This window comes from Rhamphochromis sp. 'chilingali' (genome assembly GCF_963969265.1).
Source record: "Rhamphochromis sp. 'chilingali' genome assembly, chromosome: 9".
NCBI lineage: Eukaryota > Metazoa > Chordata > Actinopteri > Cichliformes > Cichlidae > Rhamphochromis > Rhamphochromis sp. 'chilingali'.
In genome coordinates this window covers 37685301-37704768 of record NC_137936.1, presented here as the reverse complement: position 1 = coordinate 37704768, position 19468 = coordinate 37685301, and the positions used below count along the sequence as shown (strand labels likewise).

General features: G+C 40.2%; 1 protein-coding gene across 1 annotated transcript; it reads right to left on the bottom strand.

Annotated features, from left to right (window-relative positions):
* Positions 1-990: 990 nt before the first annotated feature.
* Positions 991-12670, bottom strand: LOC308402837 (butyrophilin-like protein 10). The gene is made up of 5 exons (XM_080891935.1): positions 12536-12670; positions 7627-7962; positions 4947-5225; positions 1374-1471; positions 991-1222 (listed from the first exon to the last, which is right to left on the bottom strand). Exons 1-4 carry the CDS (start codon positions 12609-12611, stop codon positions 1392-1394), a joined length of 771 nt encoding a protein of 256 aa, XP_080748061.1. The 5' UTR covers positions 12612-12670; the 3' UTR covers positions 991-1222; positions 1374-1391.
* Between the last annotated feature and the right edge of the window lie 6798 nt (positions 12671-19468).

Below are 19468 nucleotides of genomic sequence, written 5' to 3'. Positions count from 1 at the left end.
TCATTATTCTAGTCCAATCATCTTCTTGCACACTATCTTTAAGCCAATGAGCTTGCATGATTTAAATCTGTGTGCTCTGTATTCTCCCTTCTGGACTCTCAATTATGTACCCCACCTACTCCCCATCTCCACATCACCCAGTCACTCTGAGTCACTGGGATAACTGGGATTCCATTCTGCCATAAGATTATCATAGTCTAATTATCAATAAAACTGATTAATTTCTCAATAAATCATATTAAGTTCTCCCAAAGGATCTCTCCTTAATGAAATACTTTTATATATAAAAAAAAAAAGAAGCATACAGGCTCGTTTAAGATAATAGCAAAGCGATATGCATACTAAAGGAGGCACATTATACAGAGGTTCACCTACATTTAGAGCAGTTTCAGGGCTAAGTTCACCTTTGTTTTATCAGTTTAAGTCGGCTGATTCAGTGTGAGCTGCTGAATGTATTTCAGTCACTGAGCAATTTTATTTAACATGTTCACAATTCACCTTCAGATATTCATTCACACATAATCAAATGAACTGCTATGCAAAATGCAGTGTAACTCAATGAAAGGCTGAATTTCAACCTTTTCTTTCAAAATTCAAAAAAATTCAAAACAGTGATTTAATGCTCTTTGAAATTTGTTTGAAATGAATTTGCAAACTGATGATGATTCAGTTAATCAATGACGACACAATGCTCTCCCTACATAGGCTGCATTTGTAAGTTAAAAGTATCAGCATTAGTAATACTGACCCTGTAATGACTTATTATTGGATCAAGATCAAAATTTGCTGTATCCAACAACCACTAAGCTAACACAGCGAGGCAGACAATCTTGTTTCACTGTTGTAGCTTATTGTATGATCCTGCTTCATCATCACATTACTTTTATAAAATGTCAAATTAAAATAAGACAACTTGCATTAAACAGCTCTGGAACAATTTTGAATTCTTCATAAAATTTGTCCAGGAAATAAAGAGTTCTTTATAACACACGAGTTAAACATTCTGGATAAAAGACATGGACACACACGCATGCAAACTCACACTGAAGCAGCTGACTTAAATCCCCAAAATAGAACTGGATTGAGATGTGTGACATGGAGCTTTTCTTCCATCCTTTGCTTCAGAAAACGTCAGGAGAAATTCAGAAGTGGAGAGATAATTCAATGAACTATAACACTTGTCTGTCAGACCCTCCTGGTGCTTTTGATCCCATTCGATTTGCTGTGGAATTGCAGAGAAAAAAAAGCAAAACAAAAAACTAATGAATCTCAATAGAAATTTGTTTTCTTTAAAACAGGGTCAATAAATGAATGTATTATCCTCACATCATGGGTAAGCTGATATTAAAGAAGACGATATTATACAAACTTACCTCGAGCATTGAGTAAAATTACACAACAACTATTCCAATTATTCCAAAAATAACTGAAACAATAGTAGCTCTCATCATCCCAGTCCCAGACGGCTCACCTGAAACACAAAAAAGATGAAGTCACACTCAAGATGTTACAGCAAACATGTACTTAACATAGGTTACAACCTCTGCATCGAAAACATATAAAAGGTGTTATAAAGTATATGGAAACTAATAAGTTAACAGTAAAACATGATTTACTAATGAAACCACAATAGCTAAAATCTCAGTTAAATTAGGAGAGTGTAAATACAAGTGTGTGGAAGTGTTTGACTGGGTCAAAGGAGCTTTCAAAGAAAAGCGTCTGGACTTCTCAGACGCTTTTCTTTGAAAGCTCCTTTGACTACGATGACCTGGATGACTGAGAACCTTCACAGAGAAGTGTTTGACTGTGCTGCCAACACCTGATGATTTATACACTCAAACAAAAATATAAACGCAACACCTTTGTTACTGCTCCCATTCCCCATGGGATGGACGTAGAGACCTAAAATTCATTCGTGGGAACTGGTACACGCTGTCGTATACGCCGGTCAAGCACATCCCGAACATGCTCAATGGGTGACATGTCCGGTGAGTATGCTGGCCATGCAAGAACTGGGACATTCTCAGCTGCCATCTGCCCTGAACAATGTGAACCATGATTCATCCGTGAAGCGCACACCTCTCCAACGTGCCAGACGCCATCGAATGTGAGCATTTGCCCACACAAGTCTGTTACGGCGACGAGCTGGAGTCAGGTCAAGACCCCGATGAGGACGACGGGCATGCAGTTGAGCGTCCCTGAGACGGTTTCTGACAGTTTGTGCAGAAATTGTTTGGTTGTGCAAACCAATTGTTCCAGCAGCTGTCTGGGTGGCTGGTCTCAGACGATCTTGGAGGTGAACCTGCTGGATGTGGAGGTCCTGGGCTGGTGTGGTTACACGAGATCTGCGGTTGTGAGGCCGGTTGGATGTGCTGCCATATTCTCTGAAACGCCTGTGGAGACGGCTTATGGTTGAGAAATGAACATTCAATGCACGGGCGACAGATCTGGTTGACATTCCTGCTGTCAGCATGCCAATTGCACGCTCCCTCATTGCTTGTGGCATCTGTGGCATTTTGCTGTGAGACAAAACTGCACATTCCAGGGTGGCCTTTTGTTGTGGGCAGTCTGAGGTACACCTGTGCACTACTCATGATGTCAGATCAGCATCCTGATGTGGCACACCTGTGAGGTGGGATGGATTATCTCAATATAGCAGATGTGCCCACTACCACACATTTGGACTGATTTGTGACCACTGTTTGGGAGGGATATTATATTGTGTATCTGGAATGAATTTTAGGTCTCTACGTCCATCCCATGGGGAATGGGAGCAGTAACAAAGGTGTTGCGTTTATATTTTTGTTGAGTGTATATATGGATGTTCAAATTCATGCTGCCAACGGTCATTTTATTCTCTTGTGATCAATCAGATATCTTCAAAACGTTTCAGTCTGTGTGATGAATACATCAATGTTACTGAACTGTATGACTCTGCAGGACAGATCAGATTTTTTTTTATGTTTTAAAGTCCAAGAGTGGATGGAAACTATTGGTGAAACTGCTAAAGAGGCCTAATTTTAAGAGCCACCAGTACCCCCAGCTTCCACTAAATTCATCACTGACTTTGAGTGAAGTTCACTGCATTGCTGAGTGTGTCATGCTCATTTAATACTATTACTTGTTAGGTTTGCAGACCTATAAAGTAAGGGATTTTTTGAAGTATAAAAAACAAAATACTTGCTTAATTTAACTTTAATGTTCTGAAATGTAGGTTTGTTTTTAGTTCTCATCCAAAGTTTTGAAAATCAGGAGACAAATAAAATGTAAAAGTTGCACAAATCGAAACTATTTACATTTACAGCTAAAGTTATTTTTGCTTTTCATCAAAACAGACTGTCGGGCTCATCAAAATGTGAGCTGAACTAAACCTGCTGCAGCCTGTTGGGCAGTGAGTTTACGGTTGAGTGGAGCGGCAGAAGTAAATGAAAAAGATTAGCTAGAGGCAAAAAAGAACATAATATTGCCACATAGAATGTAGCAGAATAATTATTCTATCTCGATTATGTTCTTTAGAAAGAATAATTGAAATTCAATTATGAGTTTTCAGAGATCTACTATACTAAGTGTTATAGTAGATCTATAACACTTAGATATGACAGACAAATCTTTTAGCTGCATATACACTTATACACAATAGAGTTTAAGCTTCACACCTGTTCTGTTACAATACCTATATAGAGTATTTACCCTGATGATCTGGTACCCTTTACTGCTTTAATATAAAAAGTCAATATAGTTTGGCTTAAAACAAACAAACACTCTTCACTGGACATCCTACACAGTTCAGTTAAAATTGTCACTACGATATGGTGGGAGAATGGCATTTGTCTAAATCTGCGTAGAGCTGGCTGTCCTCACAAACTGAGTGATCATGTAAGATGACAAGTGTGTGTGTGTGTGTGTGTGTGTGTGGGGGGGGGGGGGGGGGGGGGGGGGGGGGGGGACCAAGACCAATGACCAATGGAATATTTCTAACATTTTGAGTTATTTTCCAGTGTTAGAAAATCAGCACTGCTCAGTGTTAGCCATTGTTAATCTTCAAAACTGACTAGGTTACTTTTAAACATATAACACTGTCAAAAGTGTTAATTTAACACTCAACAGTGTTGTATTTAACACTCAGAGGTGTGGACCCATATAGACACTCTCCAGTGTTAATTTAACACTGGAGATTTTGCTGTGTACAGAGTGTCAAAGAGAGCCCCTGTTGAATCAGGCTCATACTAAATATCCTGTGAAATTTGCCCAAACACACGTGGGTAAAGGTCAACTGGCAGAAGGTTCTTTGGCTATCAGACTAGATGCTTTGTTTCACAAACACCAAACACTGCTCATCACCACAAACACACCATCTCCACTGTGGTGGTAGCAGCATTGTGCTTTTGGGATGCTTCTCAGTAGCTCTGGAACGCTTTAATATGTAGAGGGGAATATGGATGCAGAAATATAACACTAAATCCTGGAGGATAATGTCACTTACAAGAGAACTGCAACTTGGGAAAAGATTTATTTTCCAGCTGGACGATCCCAAGCATATGGCAAAAGCTAGACAGACAAGGTTCTAGATTAGCCAAATCAAAACCTAGATCTCAATCCAATCAACAATTTGTGGTTGGACTTGAAAAGAACCGTTTATGCCCGATCCTTAAATAACTTGACTAAGCTTGAGATTTTTTTGCAAGAAAGATTGCTGATGGTCCAGCCCGATGGAGACATATCCATACAGACTCAGTGCTGTGGTTTGAGCTTAAAGTGCATCTACTGAATACTAACCTAAAGGGGGTTAATATTTATGAAATCACTTCTTTTAACTTACATATTTATATTTTTTAACTGAACTCAGTGGTATGTCCAGTGAGTTGGAAATCTTTTTGTAGCCATCTCTTGACTTATACTTTTCAGTGAGCTGTTCTAGCAGGAATACCAAAGAACCAGAGACTTACCACTCAAACGGATATAGATTTGCTTTTGTGCCTGATGGTAGATTTCCTTCTGTGTGGCGACACAGCGATAGCGGTCAGTTTTTTTCACAGTAGCTTTGAGGGTGATGGAGAAACGATCTCCTATTTTAGAGACCTGTGGCTTTTCAGAAAGAATGGTTTGATTCTTACTGTCCCACCACTCCACTGAAGGTTCAGGGGAAGCATTCTTAACATCACACTCAAGCAACGCCCAGTGATCTTCTTCTTCAAGGTTTGTAACAGAAGGCTGTGAAGCTGCACCTGTGAACACATAAAAGATAGATTATGTAAGAACAATGGTAGTTTGTCCCTTATTTTTTTCTGTTCAGCTACTCTGACAGAGCTTTTGCAACTGTGGCCCCAAGAATCTCTCCTCTTCCTCTGAGCTTGAGATCTGTGGACTCAGTAAGTCTCTTAAAAACAACTAAAAACTCACCTTTTGGTTTGTTTTGTTTTAAATGCCTTGGCATTTCTTTGTGAAACTATTTGTGATCTTTATCTTGAAAGGTGATATATAAATAAAATTGTACTTACTTACTTACTCTGAGTGCAGATGTAGGTGGTTTGTTTGAGAACAAAAGTAGAGTACTGCCATAACTTATAGCTTATAAGGTAGTTTTCTGCTGGACTGAACAGCTATGTCTAACGAACACATGTCTGACAACACATTGCCTCGATCAATAACAGATTTGTGGTTACTGAACTAATAATGAATTAATTAATGTATCAAAAATAAAAACTCTATAAATATTTATATATACAAATACAACTAAAACTGGTTTAATATTTCTCTGAACTGTTCATAAAAAATAATCAGTAAATGCTTTGCAAGGTTCTAACCAAAACAGTAAAGTAAAGCTGGTTTAAGTTCATATACACACACAGAATGTGACCAACAGTGACGTCATTTCAAACGTGACTCACCTGAGACGTTTCGGACCTTTAACCTTTTGAAACGCAGAGGTTGTATGCGACCCAAGTTTACATGTAAAAAATAATAAATTATTTTACTATTTACTTTCATGATGAGCGGAAACACCGATAAATACATTTTATACGTCATTTCAAAGCTCAGACGTTCGTTTTTCAGCAGATTCATGAATCTCAACAAAGGATTTACGACATAAAAACAGTAAATACTTAATTTACGGCAGTAAATAGTCATTAACCTTACTGCTAGCCTGTCGCATCACCGATAAAAGACGTTTATTGGGATAAAACAGGCTTTCAAAGACAAACATGAGCTTCATTTAAAGAAAAAAACCCGCAAATTAACTTCAGTTCGTTTTAGTTTAACCGGGAGTAAAAATAACAAGAAAAAACGTGAATTTATTCTCTCGTAAAGTTTTATCGGAGCTACGCAAACTTCTAAAACTGCGACATTAAAATAAATTTTAAAGTATTGATAAATTATTCTACCAACCAAGTTCGGTATTTCTGAAATCTGTAAACGTCCACGAGCAGAGTTAACCAATCCGTATCTTTCTCCGACATAAGGCGGCACGTTTGGAAGACCGTTAATCCAATCAATCAAACGTAGAAGTGCGTCTTCACACTGGCTACATGGGTGTTTGATTGACAGCTGCTGTCATCCAATAGAAAGTTAACGTAGTGAAACCGCTCTCCTTTGTAAGCCGGTAAAATCCGTTGTCTGACCATATATAGAAGTCAACGTATTTGGACTCGCTGTTACAATGGAACGAAAACAAATCATAGCAAATTATTTAATCTGTCGAAAAAGACGCGATTAAATTATAATAAATATATAAATATGCATGTCTGTTATTTGAGACATCGTTTTGTAGTTGAGTTTAGCATTTGGGAACATTTGATGTGTAAAAACCAGAATGAATTGTTATAATTTCTTAACTTTGGAGAGATTTTTGTGGAGTTTGCAGCCACTGTTTAGAGATGCTCTGCTTTGCTCTTTGAAATAAAGTCTGCAATATCTTAGAGTTGCTTCTGTGTATCAGCATGAAAGTTGGCACAGTTATTGGAGACGAAATGAATATGATATCCTGTAAATTTCAGCCTCCTAGCCCTCATAATGACTGATTAACTATCTTTAACATATGAAGTAAAAGCTTTAAAACATCAAGGTTTCAGTCATTTCCTGTATAATCCTCCAACAAATGATCTGTGTTAGAGCTAAAGGTTAAACTGACAGACTACATTAAATATCACAGATTTTATTTCACAGTGATCAAACAGGCAGGTATCAGATATTTATGGTTTGGAAATTATTAAAATGTTTATGCTGGTAGTTACAGACATGCAGAAGTGCACATGACTGTGAGAGGCTCTAACAGATTAATATGCCCTCTGAAAGGAAACAAACACACATGTTAGAGGTGACTGTGTTATCATCAACTTGGCAGTCAGTTTGAACAGTCGTGCGTCTGATATATAAGGAAGAATTAACATTTATTCATTAAGTTATAGTTTATTTTATTTATTCCAATTTATTTTGTTTATTGAACCCTATGGACAACTCAGATCTTTGATAAGTAGACAGGCGCATGATGCACATGGGAAAGTCTCAGCTTTGTTCACTAAATATTGCAAATTTCACTGCAGGTGTGCTGTGGGGGTGAGAGCCTGCCAGATGTGCATGCTGACTGTTTCATCTGTAAATAATCAGCTGATTTATAACAGCACTCACCAACAACAAGCTCAATGCGGGATGTTTTTACACTGGGCTGGGTCACTGGAAAACTACAGGTGTAGATTCCGTTGTCCTCCAGCTTAGTTTTATTCATTCTTATGGAGGCGTTGCCGTGCTTCAGCTGTTCTGGAAAATGTGAGACTCGACCTTTGAATTCATCATCTTGACCTTTGCTATAAGTGCTGGGATCAAACATGAACACCTCCTTTAGAGGAACTGTTCCTTCCTTCTTCCAGACAAACAGTTCTTTCTCTATGTTCTGATTGGTGCTGAGGGAGCAGGGTAAAATGACATCATCATCTTCCATCACAATCACTCTGCTGTCAGGTGGTCCTGAAAGACAAAACTTGAATTAAACAATGTGTTCAGATACAAAGTGATGAGGATATAATGAGAGTCATTTATGAGTCAGAGACAGCCAATCAGAAGAAAGTTCACGCTTGATTTTTACTAATCATGAACTTAAAAAAGGTCTAAGTTTAATTTAAAAAAAAAAAAAAAGAAAAGCCACAAGAATATAATCAGCAAACTTTTTCACTATAAAAATCTTATATTTTAGCTCAGTTCCCCTTCATAAAAACAAACTGATTAAACTGGTCTGGACAAAAATGATGGTACCTCTAGAAAAGAGTAAAAATAAGATGACTATAGGGACCTTAAACCGAGGTGTGTCCTGTAACTATTGTCAGATATCTTCTTACTTGTAATCAGTCGGCCTATTTAAAGGGTGAAAAGTAGTTAATGTGCTGTTTGATGTTCCTGCACCGCACTGAACATGAACCACAGTGAGCTAAGGACAAAGCTGTCTCAGGTGATGTGACTGACAATTAAAGACAAGCATGTTAAAGGTAAACGCTATAAGACTGTCTCCAAGCAGCTTGATGCTTCTGTGAATACAGAACAATATACTGTATCATTCATGTTTTTAGGGACACCCTGAACATGAACGCAAGAGGAAATCTGATGACAAATTTCATCAATAAGTTCCAAGAGATAAGAGATTAGAGGTGAACTCCAGGTGAAGTAAAGTGTCAAATCACACCAGCTGTTACTGTTTGAGCTAAAGTGGACTTAATGGAAGACAACCGAGGAGGACACCAGTGTTAAAAGCAAATCAGAAAAAGCATGAATGGAATTTGCCATTTAGTCATTTTCTACAATGTCACATCAGCTCAGATGCAAAAAATAAGGCTTATAAAGAAAATAACACAGCGCCTGCTCTGAAACATGGAGGAGCCTCGGTTATGTTCTTGGGCTTGCTTTGGTGCATCTGGCACAGCGGGTCTTGAAATCTCAAGAGTATCAAGGCATCCTGGAGTGAAATGTTGTCTCCAAAAGGCACCCTTCAAACCTGAGACAGTTGAAGCAGTTTTCTCCTGAGGAGCGTTGACAGGTGCAGACGTCTCACTAACAGTTACAAAACTCGCTTCATTACAATGATCGCCTCCGAAGGTTGTGTAGTAAAGTAATTAAGGGGACCATTTTTGTCCAGAACAATTTCATTTTTTACTCATTCTGCTGAACCACAATTCAAAAGCAGTGTCTGGTTTTCATGAGTCAATTTTCAGTAAATGTTTATTGTCAGTTTAAAGTTTCTTTCTTTCTTTTTAATTGAAGGGTCCACATCTGTGTATTTGATGACACTGAAAAATGATTCTTTTTGTGTTCCCTGTATTATTCATCCTCTTCAGTCTCACAAATACTGAGTCCCAGTATCTCAGCTGTAACAGTTTTCTATGAGAGTTTATGCCAGGCGTTCAGGGCAGCTATTTTTGTTAGCACACAGACACGCTCTAATCATACAGCAATAATCAATAACATCAACAGCTTCAAAAACATAAAGTGTTCAAATATCTAATTTTCATCTTTTGGGCACTCAGCAGAGTCTCTGACAGCACGGCTCAAATCCAAAGTCCTCGTCCTGCTCTCTGCTCTCCTTCCTCTTTTCAGCAGCAGGTTTTTACTTTGCTTGTTAAACATAATTTAAAATGCTGCTAACTGCTCTATAAGACGCTCACTGAACAAAGTGCTGCATCACTGACAGAACACAGAGGGCGAGGTCCATTAAAGTGAACTCTCTCTCTCTTTCGGGAAATGGACTTCTGCTAATATGACTGCATCCGCTTGATGCGGTATCTTTACACAAACGACTGCATGTGAAGTAGAGGCACACTCCTTGATAGTCACTTTGACTGGCTGCTTCCTGCCTTTAGTGCTTCTTCCCCATCACACATTGTGCTTTGTGTGCAGGGGTGACAGAGGTGGAGAGGAAAGTGAACAAACGTGAGATTCTTAGAAACAGACGTGCATGTGCAGTACAGACCTCATCCGTTTCCTGAAGAAGACGAAACTTGACTTTCTCGCTCAAACATGACTAAAAAACAGACAAATATCTAAACTACTGTTGTTACCACAAAGCTGTGTGGAAAGATTGTAAACTCATTTCTTAATTTATGATTTGGTGCAAAGATCTTCACACTTTTGTGTTTATGGGGAAAACAAACACAGTTGTGGGCTCAGGAGAATTTGGCAAGATAACAAGAAATGGATTAAACTCATAAACATCCAGCAGGTCACCAGTGAGCCACATGTGCTGGTGTTAGGTGTAGACCGGCTTTTAACTACACGCTAAACAAGCAGAGTTTCAGAAAGTGTCTCATGAGCATTTTGGTCTTGCAGTTCTTCTGGGATGAAGTGTGGCAAGTGCATAAAAAATTCATATAAAGAGATAAAAGTGAACATAACCCTGCCTCTAACCAGGTGGCTCATCAGAGGTTAACAAAAGTTTCTGTGACAGCAGGTTTCTTCATTTCCACTTGATGAAATATCACCAATTCAGGCAGCAACAGTTTCAACGCTGTGAGGCCAAAAATGTTTCACTGATAAAGATTTGAAACACATCCAAGCTGTGTCCTTTTCACCAGCTGAGCTCTCAAAACTTTCCTGCCAGTTTGAACCTGCACACCGCAGTCAGTAACAGCCTCATGTTAATGGGCCACAGAGTGTTTTAACTCTGACTGTAGAAAACCTCAGGAAATGGAAATGGAGCCTAGTGTTCGTCTTTTTAATCATATTAATCCTACTGGTCTCTTCACTCATTGAATCACTCGCTCTGAGAACTGGGACTAAAACACAAACAGACCCTGAAAGAGTTAAAAAACTAAATAAAATTATATGTTATGCATGAGAGACCTATGGATGAGTAAAAGCCAACATCCACACTGACAGCATCCAGCAACTCAGCGCAACATCAGCAGAACACAGCTGCTATTGAGACTGGAGATCCAGAGCCCACAGCTCAGTGGGAACAGGGTTGGACTGGTAATCTGGCCCGATGGGTCAATTTTCTTTTCCTTGTCGATATAATTATTCAGGCCACCTTCTCTGTGCACTGGTGCACGTTGCAGAACAGAGTTTAGTGTGGATGACGTGTTTGATAAAGATGGACAAAGAAAAGAAAAAATACGTGGAGCTGAAAAGCTGAGAGAGAAACAGGAAAAGAAAATGGAAACAGATCCAGCCAAATGTGAGACGTTAATAGTCAGGGCTGCTGCACCGTCACCAGCAGTACCACCAACACTTTTAACAAACCCTGGAGGCTCCACATAGGTTAGCACTCGCTAACAACATTAACTGCCATCACCCCTGTCTGTAGTTGGGCCAGATTGTTGGGGTAGAAGTGAAGGACAGAGACACAAAGACCTATTCTAGTTACCCAAGTCCTGCTAAGTAATGCATCTTTTAAACAGAAAATAATGTGATTATATGACTAATTGTTCGATTTACTTGTTTTTTTGCATGCACCACTCAGTGTTATCATTGCTTCATGTGCACATATTTAACCTGGGTGACCGATCATGGTGGGTCACCTGGGCCAAAATTGCCAGCGACAATTTTTTGTCCAAGTCCGGCTCTGAGTGGGATCAATAGTGAGCAGCATGGAGATAATGAGCTGAACCTGGAAGAAGAGTGGATCTGAACTAGATGATGTCCAGCCACCTCCAATCACAGATGCATCTACTGAGCTGAAGATGGAGATTGTGCCCAAACTCAAGGTAACCACCCAACTGAGAGCACAAGTCCCCAGGCTTACAATATCAGAGGAGATGCTCAGAGATGTGAACATTGACCTGGGCAAAAGGACGGCACAGAGGCTCTGATCATACTAGAACCAGAACAGGATAGCGTACAGTGAGCACCACAACCAAGAAGCTGGGAAAGTGTAGAAGAACATCTGTGCTGCATTGAACTGGAAGTCCAAATGTCCTGATGGGAGACACCACCAATGATGGTTGAGAACAGCAGGGCTGTGGTTCTGAGGGACAAGCAGCTGCTGAACAACCAACCAGATACTGTGGTGGGTAACAAGGAGCAGAAGACAGGTGTGATAGAAGACAGTGACAGGAAGAAGGAGTGTGAGGGAAAAAAGAGTACAGGAGCCAAAGAGCTCCAACTCTGAAACAGGAAGAGAGACAGAGTGTGTGTGTGAGAGAGAGAGAGTGTGGTTAATTATTCTCTATTCTAGGAGTCATTTTATTGATGTCGACCCACTTTAAGAGAACATAAAACTTTAGATGCATTAAAAAAATCGCATTCAGACACAAACAGCAGAAATGTGTTTACAGGTTAAAACACGTCAGGATGGAATAATGAGCATCTCTGATAACTGATCATAAACACTAAAGAGAATAGTTTCGGTTCATTGTTGAAGATGCTGCACATTAATCTGCCCTCTCATTGTTTTACTCTAAAACGCGGCTGCGTTAAAAGCTGATGTCACAGGTGTAGACTCCGCAGTCATCCACCCACTACAGCAGCAGCCTGAGCAGCGTTAAAGCTCCATCCGCTGCTGTGAAACGTGACTGCGCCTGCACACATGATCAGTCTAAATCAATGAGTTTCTTACCGGATTCAGCACCAAACGTCAGTCCGGACAAAGTCAGGAAACAGAAGCTCAGAAACAGAAGTGGTGGAAGCTCCATGTCTGCAGAAACCCTCTGAGGATTAAACGTTACAGCATCTCTTTCATTAAAAAGAAAAAAAAAGAAAAAGCTCGGAGCCACTCCCCCTCCCGCACTGACGCACTCCAAAACACTTTGAGTTTCTATTCTCTTAAAGCAGTAAACCATTACTGCACTTCCGGTGTATGTATATGTCGCAACATCAGCGCCTTTTAGATTGAACTTGTTTAACAGCGACAATTACACAGAAACGCGGAGAGAAGAAAGATTAATGAGCAGAGATGGCAGATTATTGTAAAAAGGTTAGGCTGAGGTAAAGAGAAAGGACGCTCCCACCACGGAATCTGCAGCCTTTAAGGTCAAAGACAGGGCAGGGATAGCTCAGTAGGTAGAGTGGTGGCCCCCTGATCGGAAGGTCGGGGATTCAATTCCCCTGAGCAGCTACCCTGAGGTACCCCTGAGCAAGGTACCGTCCCTACACACTGCTCCCTGGGTGCCCAATGGCTGCCCACTACTTCATTGAGTGAATGGGTTAAATGCAGAGAGGAATTTCCCCACGGGGATCAATAAAGTACACTTTCTTTCAAAAAAAAAAAGGGTCAAAGACAGCTGCAGGTTTTTTTTTTTTTTACACTAATATGACCTATATGATGAAAACACACACACACACACACACACTGAGGCTGTTCCTGCTCCTCCTCGTAATAAATACAGATTAACCAGGTTGTTCATCTAATACAATAAAAACTAAAAGCGTGTGGCACAAATGGAAACATAAATGTAAAGCGCTCACACAGATTCATACAGTGTTTTGGACACTAAACTACAGCACAGAGCTTTTCCTCTCATATTGCTGATTTCTCTGCAGCATCTCTCTTACTTCTTCTAACCTTTTCATATTTTTCTAATATTATAATTTTAGTCTTTATTTGTAAATTCAGCTGCTGTTGCTTTGATGACTGTGATTGCTTGGATGTTTCCAACGCCACCTCTTTCACATGAACACGCTCATGCTCAGAAACTTACAGACTTTGGGTCAACTTAGCTGATAACCAGCTTTATGTGCCATCTTATCCTGATCATCATCATCATCATCATCATCATCGTTTATTTGTATAGCACTTTAAGAACACACCAGGCAGACCAAAGTGCTGAACAACACAGATCAAAACAACAACCAACCAAATTAAAAATACCATAAAATCATTACAAACAATAAAATAAATAAGAAGGTGTCAGTTTCCTACAGAGTTAAAAGCCAGGGAATAAAAATAGGTCAACAATCTCAGGTGAAATAAATCCAGGTAACACAAAGAGACCCTGGTTGTCTGCACCTTGCTGAGCAGAACGGTGTCCTGGTATTCAAAGTCACTGCCTCTGTTCCTTCCCCGTTACACCCGCCTCCCTCTCATTCACACACATGTATTCAGTCTCACGTCTACTGACGTCTACACACCTCCACCTCTCCAGGCTCTCCTCCACCTGCTCTCTACTCTCACTACAGACCACAGTGTTGTCTGCAAATATCAGAATCCACAGAGACTCCTGCCTGACCTCCTCTGTCAGCTCATCATCACTGAACAAGAAGGAGCTCAGATCCTGATGTAATCCCACCCCCACCTTGAACCCACCTGTCATTCCTACTGCACACCTCACTACTGTCCCTCTGTCCTCACACATGTCCTGCACCGTCAGTTAGTCATCTGGAGTAACCGTCTTTCCGCTCTTCATCATCTTCGCGGTCCTCACTTCCTCTTTCATAAAGCTCTGTACTTCCTCATTCACTAACTGTCCTCCATCCATCCTCATCTCTCTCACAGAGCTAGAAATGAACAGAATAGATCAGTTTTAACCAAAATGTTGTATTTCTTCTATTTAACATGGACACATTAACGATAAGCAATAGGTCCACATTTCTGTCCATATTAGGAAAACACAACGAACCACTCATGAATCACTGTGCACACAGCTAATCTAATCTAACACTATCTTAATTAATAGGATGTGGTGGGAAATGACGTGGGTTAGATTCTGAAGAACAGATTTATGACTCACGTGGCCTCATACCTGCTGATTTTTCAGAGTGTGCTTTGTGTAAACAAGGTTTAAATAAAGTTTAAAGTCTTTTTACAGCCAGTAATGTAATGTTTACTGAGAACCTGAACATGTGGGCTGCTAGTTTCATCCACCCACTCAGGATGAAGGAGTTGAACTATGAATCTACTAAGCCCCCACAGGATTAACTGACTGCAAGGTTAATAGTTTAAAATTACTTTGGGATTGCTAATGAAGGTGTGTATTTTATTATTATTGCTGAGTGTTATCTCAGGATTAAATACAGGAATGATTTATGACAAAGGCTACAAAGTCAATAAGGAAAAAAGATCCAGTTCCACTCTCATGGTCACTTTGTATGACCTCAGTTTGACAAAAACATGTGCAAGAACTGACCTGTAGAATAATGGCTTTGTGTGTCAGCATTATTATACACACATGCACTGACAGCATATTATCTTCAGTGATCAAAGAAAACTGTGGCACCTGTGACAGTGGAAGAAGAATACAGATATAAGAGTTATATTTTCTGTAGGACTGTCCGACCTTTGTGGCTGTGGAGGAGCCATATCTTTGTAAACATGTGGGACGCACTAGTTATTAACCTGCAGTGACTCAGGAATGTGCAACCATATAAACAAGGTGAGTCATGAAGGTGGGCGAGTAGAAATAAAGAAGGATGAAATTTCCTGTTCAGTGTAAAAGACCAACCTTTGTTTAAAGATGAAGAATTAAACCCTGCGTGAAATGTTTAGTTGTGTTTGGTTTCTGACCGTGAGCTCAAAGCACAGATGATGGCATGAAAGGATGATGCTGACTGAATGTGACTGAAGAGCAGAGCTGGAGGAAAGAAAGCTGCATGTGTTTGCTGTCATTCAGGGATTCAGGCTTTGTTGTTTACAGTCAATCAAGTTTTTTATCAAAGGATTTCATCGCTTGCTCGGTGCATTTAAGACATTTTAAATCGAAGTGTTACCAGAGCTGTGACCTCTTCAGACATCATCCTCTTCTCCAACATGAACCTTTTCCAAAATGTGTCTGTGGCTCTCAGAGTAGAGCTTTGGGCCAATTCATACAGCAGCCACGAGGCTTTATGGCTTTATAATTCCTGAAGATCATTCCAGCTCTACTACATGCCAGAGAGTGAAGATAAAACCTCTCGTGGCTGCAGTCGGCTCTCTTCCTTCTCATTTATTCTGGGGTGATCCACAGTGACAAACATAAAAAAGGTTAAATTTCAGAGCAGGAGAAGGACGCATGCTTACTGTGAGAAAGTCTAAAACAGTTCAGCGAATAAGAAGATAAACCAGCTTCAGCTCAGATGAAATTCTGCACATTTTCTGGAAGAACTGCAGCCACATGGCGCCAGACTGGGAACAGGTTTGTGAGGATTTTTGGGACTAAGGAGGTACACAAGTCAAGACAAGTCATTTGATTTATTTAGCACATTTATGCACAGCCGACATTGATCAAAGTGCTTCACAGCAAATACAAACAGAAGAAACAATAAAACGATTTAAAGCAATAATAGTAATGTTTTAATAAATAAAATTGGAGGATAAATACAAATGATAAAAGTAAATAATGATAAAAAGTCATATAATAATAGCAAAAGAGATGCACTGTGAAAGTGACACAATAAACTGTAACTCATCTGAAGCTCATGAGGAGACGGTTAGTGAGGAAGACCTAATCTGAGGAGGAAGATGATTCCAGAGTTTTGGAGCTACAAACCTGGAATTACTAGAAGCTGCCGATCAGTGGACCTGCTGCACCATCATTATCTCAGAGCTGCAGTCCTCTGGTGAATTTCACCCAGCAGTGTCAGCATCCACGTCCTCCACAGGAAGTTGTAGCACTGACACATCAGCTCCCAGTTTATGTTTATCCAACCGACTGAATGCATCTTTTCCTCACATGGTATTTAATTTAATTCATTTTAAATGGCACCAAATCACAACAAAAGTCACCTCAAAGTGCTTTATATTGTAAGGTAAAGACTCTACATTAATACACAAAAACCCCAACAATAAAAAAAAAGAAAAAAAAAAACACCAGTGAGCCAAGCAGTTGGTGACAGAAAGAAAGAAAAACGTAATTTTAATAAAAATAAATCTTTAGGAGAAACAGGCTCAAGGAGGAGAGGACAGCAGCCATGATGGGTGAGGGGAGGAAGACAAGATAAAGACTTGCTGTGGAGGAGAGCCAGAGATTAATAATAACTAATAATTAAATGGAAAGTGATGCATAAACACATAGTGGCTGAAGAAGAAACACCCAGTGCATCATGGGAATCCCCCAGCTGCCTACGCCTATTGCAGCATAACTAAGGGAGGATTCAGGGTCACCTGGTCCAGCCCTAACTATATGCTTTAGCAAAAAGGAAAGTTTGAAGACTGATCTTAAAAGTAGAGATAGTGTCTGTCTCCTGAATCCAAACTGGAAGCTGGTTCCACAGAAGAGGGGCCTGAAAACTGAAGGCTCTGCCTCCCATTCTACTTTTAAATACTCTAGGAACAACAAGTAGGCCTGCAGAGCGAGAGCGAAGTGCTCTAATAGGGTGATATGGTACTACAAGGTCATTTTCATTTTATTTTCAGGGAGTTTTTACGACTTCCTGATAATTAATACATTACAGCAGACCGTCCCTCTGAGACAGGACACTTCTAATTTTGCAGATATTGCACTGATGGAAGAAAGCAGTCCGGCTCAACAACGACACAAAGACTCCTCAGAGTGTTACTGGAGGCCAGGGTAATGCCATATCTGGTTAGATACCATATTTCTAAGATATTTACAAAAATAACAAAAGTCTTTGTATTGCCTTTGCAGCAGAATTCTCTTCTTACAAAATCTGTAATAAAATCCTTTGGTTCGCAGTCACACACTGCAGCAGCGCCAAGTCCTGTTTCTGAAGAAAAACCACAAACCTACACATTAAGTACGAGTGCACCCTCAGGCTAATCTTCAGAAAGATCAACCTCACGAACAGGTTGTGTTGCAACACTTGTGTTTGTTTCACGTCAGGTCTGCACACAGCGATCAGAAACATATTAGCATTAAGCAGGTTTATAATCTGCTGCAGTGAGGAAATCAAACGTTAACACTGACATGTCTGTGAAGGTTCTCATTCATCCAGGTCCTCGTAGTCAAAGGAGCTTGCAAAGAAAAGCGTCTGGACTTCTTTAAGTTGCTTGAAGACGTTTCACCTTCATCCGAGAAGCTTCTTCAGTTCTAAGGTCAAATGGTGGAGAGTCCCAGATTTAAACCTAGTGGGAGTTTCCCCCCAAAGAGGGACAAAAGGACCCCCTGATGATCCTCTACCTAATCACATGGTGTGAAATCATGTGATTTCCTGAGGTCAGATGGCCCAGGATGTGAGTGGGCGTTAAGGCGTCTGGGAAGGATCTCAAAACTGGATTATAGATGGCAGAGAGTTGGTGTCGTAAACCACCGCCTCTGTTCAAAGATGGTCGCTCACAGTGGACATAGATGGCTTCTTTCACTCCTCTTTCAAACCATCTGTCCTCTCTGTCCAAAATGTGAACATTGGCATCCTCGAAAGAGTGTCCTTTATCCTTAAGATGCAGATGGACTGCTGAGTCTTGTCCTGTGGAGGTGGCTCTTCTGTGTTGTGCCATGCGCTTGTGAAGTGGCTGTTTGGTCTCTCCGATGTAGAGGTCTGGGCATTCCTCGCTGCACTGTACAGCATACACCACATTGTTAAGTTTGTGTTTTGGCGTTTTGTCTTTCGGGTGAACCAGTTTCTGTCTGAGCGTGTTGCTGGGTCTGAAGTACACTGGGATGTCATGCTTGGAGAAAACTCTCCTGAGTTTCTCTGGTACACCGGCTACATAGGGGATGACAATGTTGTTAACACTGATAACAGCTTCAGAGGTAAACATGAACTGTCCCAGGAGTCTTTGCACTTGTTTGGTTCACTGCAGTCCTGTTTCATCAGGTATATTTTCTGATCATCAATTAGCAAAAGAAAAAATTAAACCCATGAAAAAAATATTTAAAAAGTGGAAGAAAAGAGAACCCGAGAAAGTTTATTAAAAGAAAAAACGTGAAATATTCTCGGGTTGGTGTGAGACCCTGAATTAATTTTAATATGAGTTTCTGAAGAAAAGCCATAAAACCAAACAACAACTCTGACTACAGCCTCGGGTAAGTTTTCCTCAGAAACAGCCGGCACGCGAACAGGATGTGTTCAGCATCCACTTCAGGTCTGCACACAGAAACATCTTACAAGCATCAGTCTAAAATTTATAACCCGCTCCAGATCAATAAGGAGAAAACATTTTGGAAAGACTGAAAATGAATTGTTGTGATACAAAATTCAGCTCTCTGGAAATTAGACTCTGATGACCAGAGTCCAGATGCTGACAAAGATGAAACTGTACAGTGGAATACAGACAGTAAGTCATATTATGATTGAAAATACTTTATTTATCCCGAGGGAAATTGTTTTAAAGGCTGTCAGATGATCCAGTGCCAGGAATAAGTTGAACAAAGAGTTTTACTTTGAAGTTAATTAAAGCTGCCAATCCCAGTAATGCCCCAGTTTTTTGTGGTTTGGGGTAAATGTTGTTTCATGTGGAGCCAGAGGGTTGATATCAGAGTCACTCTGGACTCTGACTCACTGATGTGCCAAACCTGGCAACCACAAATATGATGCATTCAAAATTTATGATGGTGAGATTTCATGAAAGCAGATGGTTGGATGGATTTAGGTGTCCATCATCAGCACAGTCAGCTGAACGTAGTGGGCGTCTGTCAACTGAAGTCACTGAAGTGTTTGTGGTGACTTTTAGAACATT